Raw genomic sequence first — 17051 nt, 5'->3', positions numbered from 1 at the left:
AATTACCCTATTATTTTTCTGTAGTCAAAAACCAATTGACAATTAAGAGCTGGCATTTCCCAAGGGATGCCTTGAGTCTAAGGAGGTTGAGAATTGAAACCAGGGACTTCGACTGGAATGTGTTAGGCTACCCTAACTAGAAACAGCCTTATCAGCTCAACCTGTCACAGAGGCAGCCACACAAGTTTAAATTCACATCCTAAGCTAGATAGATGCTAATCTTCATACAAGCAAAGCTCTTCGTTCTGTACAATGCACATACAGCCCCTCCTACTGACAGAGACAGGAAACCTGTGAAACCATTTCTATGGTGCATGTAAGTGGATGAGGAGCAGCAGCCAGAAAGGTCCCTGTTTTTTCTCAGCTCCCTCCTGCACCTGGTCAGTCTGAGACAAACAGACAAGCACAGCTACTTCCCAAAAGCATAAACAGGAGCCCCGGGAAGCCTCAAGACTTGCCAGAATCCACATCAACTGGCAGAGCGCTGATGCCCCAGATCCCCTCCCCACGGCTCAAGGTGGGGACGGTACCACTAGATAGGAGGAAGGGAATTCAGCACACAGACCTGTGTCTAGAGGGGACCAAAGTCAATGTTAAGTCGCAGGAACGACAGAGAGGAAATTTAGCTTGGGCTCTGTTTTCACAGCCGAACTGTTACACACGCTACTAACAACTGCACTTGAGTTTGTTAATCGTATAACCAGATCAAAGGCAGAATTTTCTATATAATGGTATATTAGATACCATTGCCCTTTAAGCCATCTTCCTGTAATAAACAGCTACTTAGAGAAGTCAGCCAAAGACTTCTGCTAGGCCACATGTGTTAGCATTCTCCCTAATTGTTTCCTTGAAAGGAAAAGTGAGTGCTTTGTTTTTTTTGCAGGGAGAGAAGGGAGACTGTGGTTCTACTACAGCTGGAAGCAACTACTGCAAAATCATCCCGAGAGCACCCTCCGAACAAACACAAGTCCCTGCTAGTGCCTGGCAAGGCCTCTGGATCCAGTGCAGCATTCCCTGAGAAGCAGTAACCCCGTTTGAAAGGCTCCCAGGAAAGCAGCTTCTTTTCTAGGCAACAGGGTCAGTAAGATTTGATCACACTGGCTAAGAGGCAGGAAAACAAGACTTACACTTTGGCTAAGACACTGATCTCAGCCCCCCACTTCCCTTCCCTTCCCCTCCCACCCTGGGTTGGACAAGTCACTTCATTGGAAGACCTAATTTGTCATATTTTACAGATGTGGATAATGTCATGCTATTCGACTCCGGTGAGGACTGATGTGTGTGTAGGGCCTGACTACATAACAAGGCTGCGCTGTGGTTAGCTCTGAGACTACATAAAGAGACGTCCAGGACCTCAGGACAGATCCACTAACTAGAGACATGCTCCAGTCCCCAGCATGCGTTTTGGAAAGGACTAAAATCAGAAGCTACCTTCCTGGTGACCCTTCAAGCTAGGTTGCTGCTTCCTGTTGAATACAGCAGGGGATCCAAAGATGACCTCTTTGCTCTGAGCAGGATCTTGGGCTAGCACAGATCAGCTCCCTCCTGCTGGAACAGAACCTCGGCCTCTTTTTTTTTTTTTTTGCTCCTTGCTCCAGGAAAAAACACCCCAAAAATGGTGCTCATTTCCCCTTCCAGAGAAACGATTCGGCAGAGTGCTAACACATGTGGCCTAGTAAAAGTCTTTGGCTGGCCTCTGTAAATAAGTGATTATCATAGGAAGACTGGTGAGAAGGGATGAGTCTGCTACACAAGAGCAGTCTCCCCGCATTAGCAGGTCTGTATGAGCGGTGGGCTCCCGAGGGAGATGCCAATTACTGTTCTCACAGCGAGAGAGGAGTTGGGGAAGGAATTTTGTTAAGAATGCTATTTGGGCATGTTCCTGTGCCTGGAAACCATCACTCGCACAGACAATTAGATAGAGATCTTGTACAGTACACACACATCTCTGGCTCTCCCAGTCGCACAGTGCCTTATTTCTCCTTTCGGGGCTCAGCGAATGTCACTTCGTTTATTTTGCCTCTTCAATCAAAGCAATATTGACCTTTCCTGCTCAGACTTGCAAACATTCCCACCAGCCTCCGTAAAACCCTAACTAAAGCCAAGATGACTGGGAGATCTTAGATCAAATCGCTGTTTAACCTGACACAAGCCAGGCCCAAAGCACAGCATATTTGAAGAATCATAAGCGACTATAACCAAATTAAGTTGTCTCCTCATATCAGTACAGTGCTGAAGGAAAGAGTTTTTACTTTTCACACTGTGGCTTGTTCAGACTCTTATGCTGATGCAAGGGCATGGGTGGGAGCAGTCCTCCCAGCCTCAGGTTTCCCACTGCTTTATCAAAGACCTAAATTAGCTGCAGAAAGTAAAACCTTCACTAGATTTCAGTGGATTGGAGTCTGGAACTGTCAAGAGCATGCAGTGTATGGTGGCTACCCTGAGAAGGCCTGCCCATGCTAACTAAATATGCACTGCCCCATACCACGATTTCATAATCATTATACACCATACATAACTGCTTCCCGATACATCATCCACTGTTGAAAGTGCTGGAGAGAGACCAGCATTTTCTGGCCTTGTTTTTAATTACAGGGCCATGAACCTGAAAATGGGAATGGTGGATAATTTGATGAGCTTTTCTGTTTGCCTTATCTAACTGCATTCCCCTCTGCTGGGATAACAACTTGTTGAACCTTGTTGCAGAGTTTGCCAATTCAAGATAATTGTTCTTGGGCTATCCACCTATAAAGCTCTCTGCACTGTCCTCCACCATCATCCCCACTCATCCCTAAGGGATATAGATCATCATGTACCAGAAACAGCCCATTTTTTCTTCCTTGGCCCAAGACCCATCAAGTTTCCAGAAGAAGATCCTTGGAGAAGTGTACTAGGACTATAAAGAAAGAAGACTGTCTGTCTGTCTGGAAGGATTCAAAGAAGTCTTTTAGGAAAGAGTACAAGTCTCCTGATATCAGCATCTGAATGCTCAGTTGCACCTACCATGAGCTGCACATACGCTCCCCCACTAGCATGACTACCCATCCTTACCTTCAGCGACATGGATCCAGATCCACTCTCCCTATTGAGGGACAGGTCACCAGACAGAGAGATGGTGAGGTCCATGCTTTCTGAAGCAGAAGTGCTGCCAGAATCGGAGTCCCTCTTGGATCGGTTGCCGGTAAACTGAGTAGGAGAGTCCAGACTCCCATTAGCAAATCTTTCCTCAGCAAGGTTTTCCAAGTGGCTGCTTTCTGGATGGTTCCCGGCAGTCTTGCTCTCTTGGTTTGCTGGTTCCAGCTGGTTGCTTTGGTGGCTAATGTTTCTCTCTGCTGCTGAACTAACCTCAATGTCTAACAGTCCTGACTGGGGAGAAGCGCCTGGTTTTCCCTGTGGGCTGGGAAGAGTTTTCCCATCCTCCATCTCAGAAGAATCAGAGCTATTGACGGTTTTCATAGAGTTCTCACTCTCTGGCTTGTCATTGTCACTGCTAATCCCTTCATCAGAGATCTTGTCACTCTGTCCATCAACAGCATCCTGGGTTGGCTCCGCAGGTAAGTTGGGTCCATTCATCACTACCGATTCTGGACGTTTCTCTCCCTCAAAACTGAGCTGGCTCACCTCAGAGGGGTCTCGTTTGTGAGTACCATGGGGCTAAAACGACAGGGAACAGAGACAGTTATTTTCACATATTTACAAAGGGGAAGAGGGAGGGGGTGAGACATAGGCACAGAATTAAGTAACGACCAGGGATCTGGGTTTTCCGTTTCCCATGGAAAAACGGCGAAAAACAAGGATTTTCCCCTTTGCCAGAGGAAAACACAGATTTCCCATTTTAGCAGAGAAACTTGCAGATTTTGCAATGAGCTGTCTGCAGGCTGCAGAGTTCCAGCCTGCAGGGGACTGGGAGGGAGCAGGAGGGCATTCAGGTAGAGGGCACCATGTGCATATATGGCCGCCAGGCAGCCTGGAGAGCTGCTCCTGTGGGTCTGGGGGGGAGGATGGGAGGGGTGGGGGGAAGGTTTCAGGCCCCTGTAGGAAGAGAGTGGTCATGGCTGGGGCTGCTACCCAGCCGGGAGGTGCATGCGGCCGCAGGGCCCTGGCGGGGGAGGCTCATCCAGAGGGCGGGGAGGTGAGGCCAGCTCCCTGCTGCTGCATACACTCCCAGGGTAGTAGGGGGTACCCGTGCCCCCAGATCTGTGCACAGGGAGGGGTGGGGCCGGGCTGCCTGCTGCAGGCTCTCTGCCCTGTTGCCTCCACAGCCCAGCGGGTATGATTTGGCAGAGTGGGGCCATGAGGGAAAGCTGCTCTACCCTCCCCTCTCCTCCCATTCTAGCAAAGCGTTAGGGTGAATGCTGACCTGCTGTGGTCCAGAAAACAGGATCCACAGACAGAGGCTTGGATTGAGCTGTGAGGGTGATGCTGGACTCAGTGAGCACAGAGCGCTCAGACTGCCTGGATCTAGAACTGCATGTCCTTGCCCTCATATTTTGGCCTCAGCGCTTTTCAGAGCTCGAACATGCAATACTCTTTAGAACCCAGGACTAACCAGCACTTGGGGAGATCCCCAGCAAATAGCTTTACCAGTGTTTTAGGACAGAGGCTTGGCACCTCTTTTTTGCCTTTGATAGGAATTCACTCCCCAAGGTGGGAGACCTGATCTCTCTTTCACCTTAAAAAAGCCCTGGGAATAGCAAAGGGCAAGACATGTAGCAGTGTTGTACCCCTCATCCACTCTGCACTCTCCGTTCTCAAAGCCTTTTTGATGCAAGGAATGCTATACTAAGTGGTCTCTGTTTCAGAAAGCTGTTGCAGGATGTGAAAGCAGCATTCCCACCTGCCTTCCTGGGGACAAGTGCACTAACAAAGAAGCAATTGACAAGTGGTTCTGAAAACCCTCGAATGGTGTGTTTAGCTGGGGGGAGTGGGTGGCTCTGGGATACTGAAGTCCTTGCAGGTTGGCCTGGGAGATTTCTAAGGATGCTGCATTGAGCCCAGGCTGTCAATTCTGTCTACCCTTGGCAAACACTGCCAGGTTTTAATAGCTTCCCCCTTTGCAGCAGGGAGGGATTTTGATAGCAGTTGCACTGTGGGAGTTGAATCTCTTGCTTGGATCAGGAGAATCCTGACACTCACTGGCAATACTCCACAGCAAAGCTTCCCAGGGGCCTCACTCTGGCCTACTTCCAGGGCCCTTAAACAGTGGCATCGGAGGCAGCTTTGCCAATGTCCATTACCCTGCAGTCTCCATCCCAACTTCCCAGCCCACATTGTGCCCTTATTGTTCACCCTCTTCTTGGCACAGCCCTGGCCCACTTCATATGCAGGCAAGGCTCCTTAAACCAACAGGAGTGGAAAGATGCTGACTACTCTTCCCTTGGGTCTGGGTTCAGTGAAACTGCCTCCAACATGGTTTCCTCCTGTTGAGTTCAGACCCACAAAGGGAGGAGGCTGGCTCTTCCTTACACAAAGGATACGGACCACTAGTTCACCTGGCTGGCCAGACTGTTTTAGTCCCTGTTCCGAGTCGCAGCTTGCCACTTCCTCTCAGTCCCATGCTCACGTCGAGGAACCAACACCACCATAAATATTCCAGCAGCAGCCAGAACCTACCGCTGCTAGCAAAACAGAGCCAGGACATTAACACGCTGGCCTCACAGAGACAGGCTGTCACTGCAGCCTCCACTGACCCATGAAGGCAGCATGGTTCCATTGCACTGAGCTGGGGGTCAGTCATGGAAAAAGCCTTCGCTGACCTTGGAGCTTGTCAACCAGTCTAACAGGGCTGCCATGCTGCTGGGAATCCAGCTTTGCCAAAAGCAGCAAAACGCTGTGGCTTCTTCCTCTGAAGGGAAAGCCTGGCCTCTTAGCTGCATTGTTTTCCAGCAGCCTTGGCACGCATGGAGCCGTGGCCCCTCCCGACTCAAGGAGCTGCCTTCCTGTCCACCTGAATGGAACTAACAAAGGCAGCAGCCTTCCCCCCCGCGGGAGTCTGGGAGAAAGAAGGTTAAAACAAAGTCACCCCTTTAAAACCAGAAAGCCTCTAGGCCCTTTTTCCACAGCCGCCTCAATCTCCAGCTAGAGGAACTTTCCACCCTCAAAGAAAATTAAGAGACGCATGGAAAAGGGGTGGGAGAAGGCATGATCGTGACTTACAGATGCAGGTTCTGATAAGTCATCCTCTTCTCCTTCCTCCCGATTGTCTTCAATTTCCTCCATCACTTCAGCCTTTGCCTCTGCCACCAGCTCACGCAGATCTCGGTTGCTAGTAACTTTTTTCACAAAGGGATGCTAAAGACCCAAACGTGTGTGTGTTAGAGACAGCCCCCTTAGTATAGGCCTTATCCGAACACACTGGGGCGAGCGGACTCTATGCCCATTAAAAAGAGCCCAACAGCTCTGGGGCCGGCAGAAAGTATTTTCCATTTTCAAGCAACTGTAAAAACCCAGGTTTGGCTTTTACTAGCTTCCCCGGGCTTAAATAAGCTCAATGCAACCAAAAGAAGTCTCAGATATCCCTTGAGCAATCCAAGAGCCTCGCAGTCAAGGACATGGTTTCTGCTTTGAGTTGAGCCTCTTTGTACCTGTGGGCTTAAATCCAGACCTTTGCATTGATCTGAACTCAGTTCTGTGCACTAAAAAAAATGTGTGCTTGAGAGACATGCCGAGGTCAAGTGACGGCTCATGCAAGCATATGTTCTAAACATGGAGCGGCCCTGCTCCGCACAGTATCAACATTTACCAAACAAAGCGACAGCTGCATTTAAACAAGAGGCTTTTGCTGCAGACACCATAGTTTAAGAGCTCCTCTCCTTGACACTTACTGACTCAGGGGTGGGAGCTGAGATCTCCCTGTCAGCTGAAGGGAGGAGCAAAATCCTTGGGATCCATATGTGCAAACAGAGCAGAGGAATGTGCAACTGAAATTGGGGTCAGATCTCCCAGCACACAGAGCAATATATTTGTGTTAAGCTTCATCAAGAGGCTGGGGAGTCCCTCTGGTTTGCTGAGTGCATTGTCTACTTCCTGTTATTGACTAAGGTAAACAGTCACTCGCTGTGAACTTGTTGAAGTGGCAAACCACAGGCAAGCACATTTCTTTACCATCTATATCCAAGATCTCCACTCTGGCTACTAGGCCAGATCCATTTTCCAACGCAGGAGCTATTAAGCTATTATTTGTGTTGCACGCAAAACAGAATGCTCCGAGGTCAAACAAGATGCCCCACCGACCACCAGGCAGGGTGGGTAGCACACAGCAAATGTGCTGTCGATATTCAGAGTGTTTTAATAGGCAGGAGAACACACTTTATAATTTTAGGGGAAGGAAGAGGATGAATTAACTTGGAGCAAACTATGCTGGTTGCTACCTTAGAAATCAGAGCTGTTACTGAAGTCAAGATCAGTTTTGCTACGGGCTGCAGTAGGAATAGGATTACCATAATTATTTAGAAAATGAAAGTTCCCAAAGTGCACTTTCCTAACAGAGAATGAGATTAGGAACATCCAGGGAGGGCATCACCAGCAAAGCAAAGGACTCTGGAGATGCACAAATGAACTACAGGCTTACAGAGAAGCCATATGTTTGCCTTAAAGCTTCCCCATATGTTTGGGACATGCACAGATTATTCAGATACTTCCTATTAGGTGCTTGGGGGCTTCATGACAAGCTTAACATAAAAATAACACAGATCTGAAGGGTTCAAAGCCCTTGAGAACGTCCACCTACCTCCAGTAGCTGTGCTGCACTTGGCCGAGTCTCAGGGTTCTTATCGAGGGCAGTCTTCAGGAAGTCTCTGAACTCTAGGGACCTTTAAATGCACACAATCACTGGCAAGGAGCTCAGAACAAGGAAAGAAAGATCAGATCCCAATGGGCTGCAGTGTTTCTATCTGTTCTCTCGCTCTTTCCAAGCTGTAGCCTGAACTGCCTCTGTGCACAATCAGCATTTCATCCACCTTGGAGGAAATGTAGTGAGCGGCTGGTTTTTTAAAAGGAGAAAAGAACAAGGGATCTGGCTAATTGGAGAATTGGATTTTCCCTTAATCCCAATGCTACCAGCTGGCAGAGGCAAATCCCAGGCTGCCACTCAATCCCAACTCCTGTCATGGAGCCAAGGTTAGACAGATCACAAAGGGTGTTTGGGGTTACTCAACATGACAAGGCCTAGTGCTGGCACTGCCTAACAGCTAGGATGCCGGAGACCCTTCCTTTTGACTCTCCTAATTTAAGAGATAGCCACAAGACTTGCTGAAACACCCAATATCAAATGTCTTGCACAGCTCTGGATCAACTGAATAGCTGCAAATAAACTGAGGAACAGGCCTGCCTCAGAGTATCTGGGTTTCTTCTGTGTTGCCAATCCAAGAGAATGCTCTGGTTTCATGGGAGGGTTTTAGTTTGTCAGAACTCAGATCTATGACAATGAAAATCCCTTTGATTATCCAAACTAATTCAGTGCTCCCCCAATATGCAGCTATTCGAGATTATGTGAGATCTTTTTTTTTGGGGGGGGGGGGAGGAGAAGGGGACACAGAGAATCATTTGGATTTGTTCTAAAAGGATGACGTTTCCGCCCAATTCTAGGAAAAGAATTGTGCCTTATGGTAAATCTGTACTGAGACTGAAAGGGCTGCTCATCTTCCAGTGCAAAAATCCTCAATTTTGTTTCTCATGCCTTTAAGAGGGGGTCACTGTATTGCAAGATCCACACTGCAGCCACCACCACCCTGCACAAATGCGATATCAGAAAGCTACTGCCAATGCCACTCCTGAACTGAAGGAGCAATGGAGTGGCCAGTGGAGCTACAGTAGCTATGCTGTAAACCTTCTCCTTCAGAAAGCTGAATACTGTCTTTAGAGCAGTCAAGTGGGAAGGAGCCCCTGGGGCTGGAACTCACAGCTGGTTGCCAGTATAGCTGTACAGAGGACTGATATTAAAATTTCAGGTCAATGGCTCAAGTCAAACAGCTATGTTACAAAAGCCTGGACTTCTCTTTCCTCCAAATGCCATATCATTGGGAGCTATTTGTATTCCAGGCTTTGCTATATAGATTTATTCTTGGGAAGGATTCTATAGCATAAAAATGCAAATATGTCATTGGGAAAGAGCTTCCAACCTTTAGCCTGTGCTCATTAACAGGCTATCTTCTTACCACTTAGAAGGGCAGTTGAGTGTGGGAGGGTCGGACTTGGCAATCTTCAGCAGGACTCTCATGGGGTTGAGCTCGTGATGAGGAGGCTCTATCTGAGCCATTTCTATCAGTGTTATACCCAGGGACCAGATATCAGCTTTATAATCGTAGGGAGTGTCTTTCATGGTCTCACACATTACCACCTCGGGAGCCATCCTGCAGGGAAGAGAACAAGGGAGGGGAGTGGGGTGTCTGTCAGGCTTCTTGCTACCACCAGAAACATGTTTGAAGAGAATTGCAGCTGCACACAATGACACAATACAATATTTCAACCAGCCCATTTATCTGATGTACTGCACATTCATCTGAAAAAAAAAAAAGACTTCCTAGCTAGCTAAGAGACAGGGAAGCAGCATCTCACCCTAGATTTTATCATGCCTTTACATTCTCTCCTCCCTCCCCCTTCCCTGATCAGCCGAGACAGCCTAGGCAGTTTCTGTAAACCTCCAGGCCGTTGACATCTGGTGTGGATGCTGCTGTAGACAATAAATTAGTGCTCACTGAGGCCATTCCTTCAGCAACTGGGGTGATTTAGAGATTAAATTCCTGAAGCAAGTTGTTGTTCCCATGCAACTTAGAGTTGCTTCAAAGAGTGTGGAGTGGGGGTAAGAAGGAGAGAGAGATGGCAGACTACACAGATGCATGTCCCCAGATACCACCTTCTTCCAAGGTTCAGGAAGTACAGTATGTTCATCATCTAAATGCCCCTCCAAGCCAAAGAGTCCTGAAGACTTGCCTCTTCAGCTGCCTCACTGTGTTCCTTGCTGTCCTCTTACGTGGAAATCCTTCAACGCACGCAGGGTATTGGACAGGATTTTTTATCAAGCTTCTGAACATACATTACAATCATCCATCCACTCATAAGGCAACACGGAAACAGACCCCGAGTACCACCACAGCCTTGTCCCCAGTACAACAATGCTACACAATAGTCTTCTGGTCTGATTTTCGGTACCCATGGCTCCCACTCTACCTCTGGAAAAACTGCTGATCAAGCCAGTTCACTCACCAGTAAGGGGTCCCGATGAAGGAATCTCGTTTCTGCAAAGTCTTCATGTTTCTGGCAGAAACGCCAAAGTCAGCTGCAAACAGTTTAATTGCGTTAGAGGCTCCAAAGGAACCAAAAAGCCTTTCAGAATCGTGAGAGCCAGCTAGAACACTTAGTTCAAGCAAGGTTAAGAGTGCCGACAATATGCTTTTTTCCCTGTAAACCAGGTATTGGGAATGAAAGGAACCCAGGCACACATGCATTGTAAGGGCCATTTACTTCCATCCATGAGACCAAGGACATCACATATTCCATGTTCATGGTACTGTTAGCAGGACTAGGCCTTTCACAGCTCTAGCAAGTGTATATGTAATAGGCCATGAAAGGGCAGCTCCACAATGGACCACTTGAAAAGTCTCCAAGTGACACTATTTGAGTGCTACTTGAGATAAAAAACACTAAGAGCCAGTTCACTGGTCTACATGCCAAGATGCGAGTGTTTCTCAGTCCTGTTCCACACAGTCCCACCTATTGGTATTACTACCCCTATTGACACCGTCAGTAGAGATGCCCAGTGCTATGTAGGCTGAAGGGACTGGATTTGCTCACTCATTTTTTGGATGGGTCAGATGGAGGTCAGTTTAGGCCAGAGTTACAGCATGCTGGCAAGGCACTTCTTTTGTAGAATCTGGCCTGGGAAGAAGAATTACTTCAGCCTCCACCAGTGAATGTGACAGACTTCACCAGCCCTAATATTCTTCTGAAGAAGGGTATCTGTATAATATATATACTATATATACTGTGCATCTTTGCTTGGCATAGAACTTATTCCACACCCAGACGGCAATTTCCAGGCACACCTACTCTAAGATGTGAAATGAAACAGAAACCAAGCAATTAGATTAACTGCAGAATTGCTGCTGTAACCAGAGTGACTGGAAAGCAGAAGAGCCTTCAGGAAGAAGAGGTGCCCGAGACATGAGACAGCTACTCCCTCTCCACTTTGTAACCACATTGCACAACATCAGGACAATCTTGTGGCTTTTATGCATGTATCAGCACTGCCCAGGGTACATTTATCAGTTCAGAGCACATACTCTGAAGCCACTGTCCGATCCTGAGTAACTGTTCTCAGCAAGCGGGCATGTTGCGACACACGGGAGGAAGGCATGCTGAAGCAATTTCCTGAAGGTGTAAGCTGGGCGATCTTACACTGGGAATTCCCTGCGGAGAAAGAGATCTGATGGCAAAGATAAAGTGTGCATTCTGCTTCCCCATTCCCACCCTGCACTTGCTGAGCATGAGGCTAAAGAAGCCTATCTATACAGGGCAGCAGGCTTCTCAAGGCTGAGCAAGAGGCCAGGAGCTGGGGCAGTCTTCATCATCCATCATGCTCAGGCAGCAACATTTTCGCTCCTTCTAATCACATCCTTCTCTTCTCCCCGTTCATGCCAGTAGGTGGTAAAAAAAACCATATGCCAGTCCTGGCAGCTATTAAGACAGCACCCCAGATTAAACAGGTCACCTACTCTCACAGCATATTTTACCTTCCAAAATTGTGTTCTGCACAGTGACAGCAAGTTTCTCTTTTGTTCACTAGCCAATAGTTTAAGGGCGGGGGTGTCAAACAGCCTGTGAGCCCAATCTGGCTCCTGGGGCTGGACCACACACCTCTGCAGGCCAGGTTCAGCATGTGGGCTTGTCACCATAGCTGCCCGAGTCCCTCCACAGAGGTGTTAATCTCTGCAGCTACTGGAGCTGCTGTTTCAGCACAGCTCCAGAACCCAGGGAGTTCAGCGCTACTCTCCATCCCTCTCGCTCACCTTATCTGCCACCAAACCCAGGAGTGACTAAAGTTGGTGACAAGAGAAAAGAAAAGATGAGCAGCAATGATGCTAAGTTCTGGGTTCTGAAATAACAGCTCCAGCAGTTGCGGGGATGTCATTGGTGCTGCTTGCAAGCTGTCCAGACCACAGGAAGTCCTGCAGTCCAGATCCAGCACATGAAGCCAAGTGAGTTTGACACCTCTGCTTTAAGAGATGTCAAGCAGTGTTGGAGGATGAAAGATTCTTATAAAACTCTGCTCTGGAAACCATGGAGGAATATTTTTCCCTTGAGAGAATGTCAACCTGAAGTTTTGCTTTTACACAGCTGACAGCCAGGGCTCTTGTGCACGTGGCTTATCAGACAGCTGTGTACAGTTGCCATATGTTTAATACAAACCACTCAGAGGTAAAGCTACTTCGCAGCAGGTGTAAACCACACCAAATCATATGACGCACCCAGCACATATGGAACAGACCGCTGATACACGCCCATCCTCTCCGTGACATCCCAGCACCCGTTTTTATGCAAGGACACGCTGTTTTCTCTTGGGCTAAAAAGCTCACCGAGTTTGATGTCGCCATCCTGGGTCAGGAGCACATTGCCGGCCTTCAAGTCACGGTGGATGATCCTTTTACCATGGAGGTAGATTAGGGCCTCCAACATCTGGCGGCAAATCACTTGAATCTGGGGTTCCGTCAGGCCTCGATCCAACTCTAAGGAAAACCCACCAGGTAAACCAAGTGCAGATTAGAATGGTTTCTAAATATGACTACACAAGAGTAACAAATACAGCCTGAATTCCCAAGGCTGTACAACAGACTGTAGGCACCACATATATGTCAGATCAGTGGGACAGGTCACTAGCCCCATGCTATTTGGAAAGCTTGTTCCCAGAGGCGGCACTTGCAGTCCAATACTTCCACGTCTTCAGAATTGGTGTTTGATTAGCACCCCTCAGAGACAGAGATGTGGGTCATGTGGCACTGGAGCAGTGAACATGATATGAAAATTTCTCAGGCTCCTGACTGAGATGCTGATTCTCTTCCCTCCCCCTAAAGCACTGGATGTGAGGACTCATTTTTGGAGCACTTTGAAGACAATAGACTTAAATTCTGCCTGCAAGAGGCAAAAAAAATAAATCAGCGCTGGGTTTGCCTTCCTCCACTCTCTGGGGCTAAAGGCTATACTAGCATGGGGGAAGAAACGACATGACAGCTTATCCCAGCTTTTCTTCTTTTGCCAGTGTAATTAAACGGCCTCCCCAACCACAAGCTTTACCAAAAGTCTTCTGCTGGTTTAAGTGATGTCCACACAGGGATTTTTGCAAGCATGGTTATTAGGGCTGTGCGAAGCTTCGGACTGTGCTTAGGATGCTTCCATGTCCGAACAGCATATCTAGATTGAAGTGCTGGCTTCGTTAGCCTTTCCAAACCAGTTCGGAGCCGCCTCGGAGATCCGGCCGTAGGGTATAATGGGGAATCAATTAAATACCTATAACTTTGTTGTTTTGTGTCGATATGGATGAAACTTGCAGGGGCTCTGGATTCCTCAATCCTGCTCAACACTGTTTCTATGCATGCTTTGAGGAAGTGGGATCTGGATTTAATACCTTGCGCCCATCTCAGATAGACACTTTACTAAGTAACGCAGTGCTCTGTGACTTACTCTACTATTCTGCAATTAATTGGTAGAGATTCAAGCGTCTTCAGAACTGTATTAATCAGTACCGCACAAGATCACCCTTAAAGAATGGCCTTTAAGCAAGCAGCTCAGTCATAGAGGAGTAATGAGAGTAGCTAATATCCCAAACTGGGTACAGTCCATTATTTGCATTACAGCAGTACTTAGAAAGCCCAAACTCTATCAGATCCCCTCTCACCATACACTGATCTTAGCAATCTATGTATTAGGGCTGTGCAAGGCTTTGGCCAGAGCTTCAGATCTGGAGAAGCTTCGGATGCTTTGGTGTCCATAGCAGCATGTCCAGATCGAGGCACTGGCTTTGTTAGGCTTTCCGAAGCAGTTCAGAGCTTCCAAAGTGCTTCGGAAAAGCTTCGGAGCTGCTTCGGAGATCCGGCCATGGGGTATAATGGGGAAGCAATTAAATATCTATAACTCTGTTGTTTTTTGTCGAATTTGCATGAAGCTTGCAGGGATTGTAGTCTCTGCTGAGAGCATGAAGCCTGCCAAGTTTCAAGAAGATCTGTGCAGGGGTTTGGGGGGAACTGCACCCCAAATTCTTGAAAGCAAAACTCACGTCATGTGTATGTGTTACACCACAGGGGGGTGAAAACTGCAGGGCTGGTGGCCCTTGGTGAGGCCACAAAGCCTGCCAAGTTTGAAGAAGATCAGTGCAGGGGTTTGCGAGGGACTGCACCTCAAACTGCAGACAAACAAAACTCGTCACGTGGGTGACTGTGTATGTTAAGGTGCTGCAGGGTGAAAGCTGCAGGGATGGCAGCCCCTGCTGAGTCCACAATGCCTGCCGGCTGTCGAGGAGATCAGTGCAGGGCTTCTGGGTTCTGGGGCCCTGCACCTCTTGCTGCTGATAGGCAAAACTCATGACATGGGTGCTTGTCTTGGGGTCGGGGGGGGAGACACTACTGCAGGCCTGGCTGCTAAGCTACTGTGTTACCATTACCAAATCAAGCATGATTCACTCAGGGACCAGCTCAATACACAGTACCTAGCTAATGTAATCAGTTAATTAGCAACAATTAACACCTACAAAACCACAGACTAAGGAGAGGAAATAATCAATACAGGCAGTCAACTCCCCCAAGACAGAGACAGTTGCACAAGCACCCATGTCACGAGTTTTGCCTGTCAGCAGCTAGGGGTGCAGGGCCCCAGAACCCCTGCACCAATCTCCTTGACAGCTGGAAGGCTTCATAGTGCCACCAGCCTGCAGCTTTCACCCTGCTGCACCTTAACACACACAGGGTCACTCCTTCAACAAGGAGAAACGCAAAGTGCTGCACCTAGGGAGGAAAAATGTCCAGCACACCTACGGCCTAGGAAATGACCTGCTGGGTGGCACGGAAGTGGAAAGGGATCTTGGAGTCCAAGTGGACTCCAAGATGAACATGAGTCAGCAGTGTGACGAAGCCATCAGAAAAGCTAATGGCACTTTATCGTGCATCAGCAGATGCATGACGAATAGATCCAAGGAGGTGATACTTCCCCTCTATCGGGCGCTGGTCAGACCGCAGTTGGAGTACTGCATGCAATTCTGGGCACCGCACTTCAAGAGGGATGCAGATAACCTGGAGAGGGTCCAGAGAAGGGCCACTCGTATGATTAAGGGCTTGCAGACCAAGCCCTACAAGGAGAGACTAGAGAACCTGGACCTTTTCAGCCTCCGCAAGAGAAGGTTGAGAGGCGACGTCGTGGCTGCCTATAAGTTCATCACGGGGGCACAGAAGGGAATGGGTGAGGTTTTATTCACCAAGGCGCCCCCGGGGGTTACAAGAAACAATGGCCACAAGCTAGCAGAGAGCAGATTTAGATTGGACATTAGGAAGAACTTCTTCACAGTTCGAGTGGCCAAGGTCTGGAACGGGCTCCCAAGGGAGGTGGTGCTCTCCCCTACCCTGGGGGTCTTCAAAAGGAGGTTGGATATGCATCTAGCTGGGGTCATCTAAACCCAGCACTCTTCACTATGCAGGGGGTCGGACTCGATGATCTATTGAGGTCCCTTCCGACCCTAACATCTATGAATCTATGTCATGAGTTTTGCTTGTCGGAAGCTTGAGGTGCAGTTCCCCCAAAACCCCTGCACGTATCTTCTTGAAACTTGGCAGGCTTCGTGGCCTCACCAGGGGCCACCACCCCTGCAGTTTTCAGCCCGCTGCAACTTAACACACTGTGTGACTCATGTCATGAGTTTTGCCCATCAGCAACTTGAGGTGCAGTTCCCCCTGAAGCCCTACACCAATCTTCTTGAAACTTGGCAGGCTTCACGCTTTCAGCAGAAGCTACCACCCCTGCAGGTTTCATCCAAATCAAACAGAAAACAACAACGTTATAGATATTTCACTGATTCCCCATTATACCCTATGGCCAGATCTCTGAGGCGGCTCCGAAGCTTCAGAGCCGCTTTGGCCGGATCGAAGCAGGAACCCGATCTGGAGCTCCAGATCAGATCACTGGCATCCGAAGCAGCAGGATCTGAAGCCAGATTGAATAGCTGCCTACTCACACAGGCCTAACGGTTATGGTTGTTAGATGAACAACTCTTTTCACACTCAAAATGAAACTTGGATGTCAGCAAAAATGTAGTATAGACCTAGCTTAAGGGAAAGCCAACTGAAATCCCTACCTCAAGCAGGGCCTTTGATAAAGCTCCCCACAACGGGGGCACACAAAAGACTTGTGGGGTGCCAGTGACAAGAGGCCTGCAGACAATTAGTATATGTTAGCTACCCAGTTTTGGTACCTTGTGTTCCTACAACTTGCTGGGATGACTGAGAACCAAGGTTATGCTCCTGTGATCCCCCAAAAGGAGATCATCCTCACTCTATGACCTTTGCTCAAGGCAACATCTCAGAACAGTGAGAAGAGGTAAAAGCCTCTGCCCACCCAGCCTGTGTACCAAATCCTCCCTTTGTGCCCACCGAACAACGCAGGAACCAGATCAGATGTGCTTCGAGTAGCCAGAATAACCTACTGCGTGTGAAAGGAGGCAGAGACTAAAGGACTACAGTAAGCTTACGGTATGTAGGACAGCCATTCATTCAAAGCAAAGAACTTAATCGCAGAATCAGGGAAAGATGCTGGTTCAGCCGTTCTGTTTGTTTCTCTCCCTGCTTTTCCACCTCCCCCTCTTCCCTACAGTGATTTCACTTGCGTTAGGAAAGCTGATGATTTTCAGTTCCCCTCAGCAGAGTTTCTGGCAAAAGCAAGGCTTTTAAATGTACAGCTGGGCAGACATCATTTAAAAAGAAAATGCAAGTCGCTGCGACTTTCACCCTCCCCCCCCCCCCCCCCCCTTCAGACCTGCTTTACTGTTTAGTAACTCTAAATCAGACACTGCTGGGATT

At 48.3% G+C, this 17051-nt stretch overlaps 1 protein-coding gene across 3 annotated transcripts in view; it reads right to left on the bottom strand.

Annotated features, from left to right (window-relative positions):
- Nucleotides 1-17051, bottom strand: part of STK10 (serine/threonine kinase 10) — a 79675-nt gene that overhangs the window by 15388 nt on the left and 47236 nt on the right. For all 3 annotated transcript variants that reach the window (XM_006270860.4, XM_059733517.1, XM_014597626.3), the window contains 6 exons: nt 12573-12722; nt 10204-10276; nt 9156-9350; nt 7730-7811; nt 6157-6291; nt 3052-3654 (listed from right to left, as the gene is read on the bottom strand). In XM_006270860.4, coding sequence (XP_006270922.1) covers nt 3052-3654; nt 6157-6291; nt 7730-7811; nt 9156-9350; nt 10204-10276; nt 12573-12722 — 1238 coding nt within the window. The remainder of the gene's footprint in view (nt 1-3051; nt 3655-6156; nt 6292-7729; nt 7812-9155; nt 9351-10203; nt 10277-12572; nt 12723-17051) is intronic.

Source organism: Alligator mississippiensis, chromosome 9 (assembly GCF_030867095.1).
Source record: "Alligator mississippiensis isolate rAllMis1 chromosome 9, rAllMis1, whole genome shotgun sequence".
Taxonomy (NCBI): Eukaryota; Metazoa; Chordata; order Crocodylia; family Alligatoridae; genus Alligator; species Alligator mississippiensis.
This window is presented reverse-complemented; position numbering and strand designations above follow the sequence as displayed.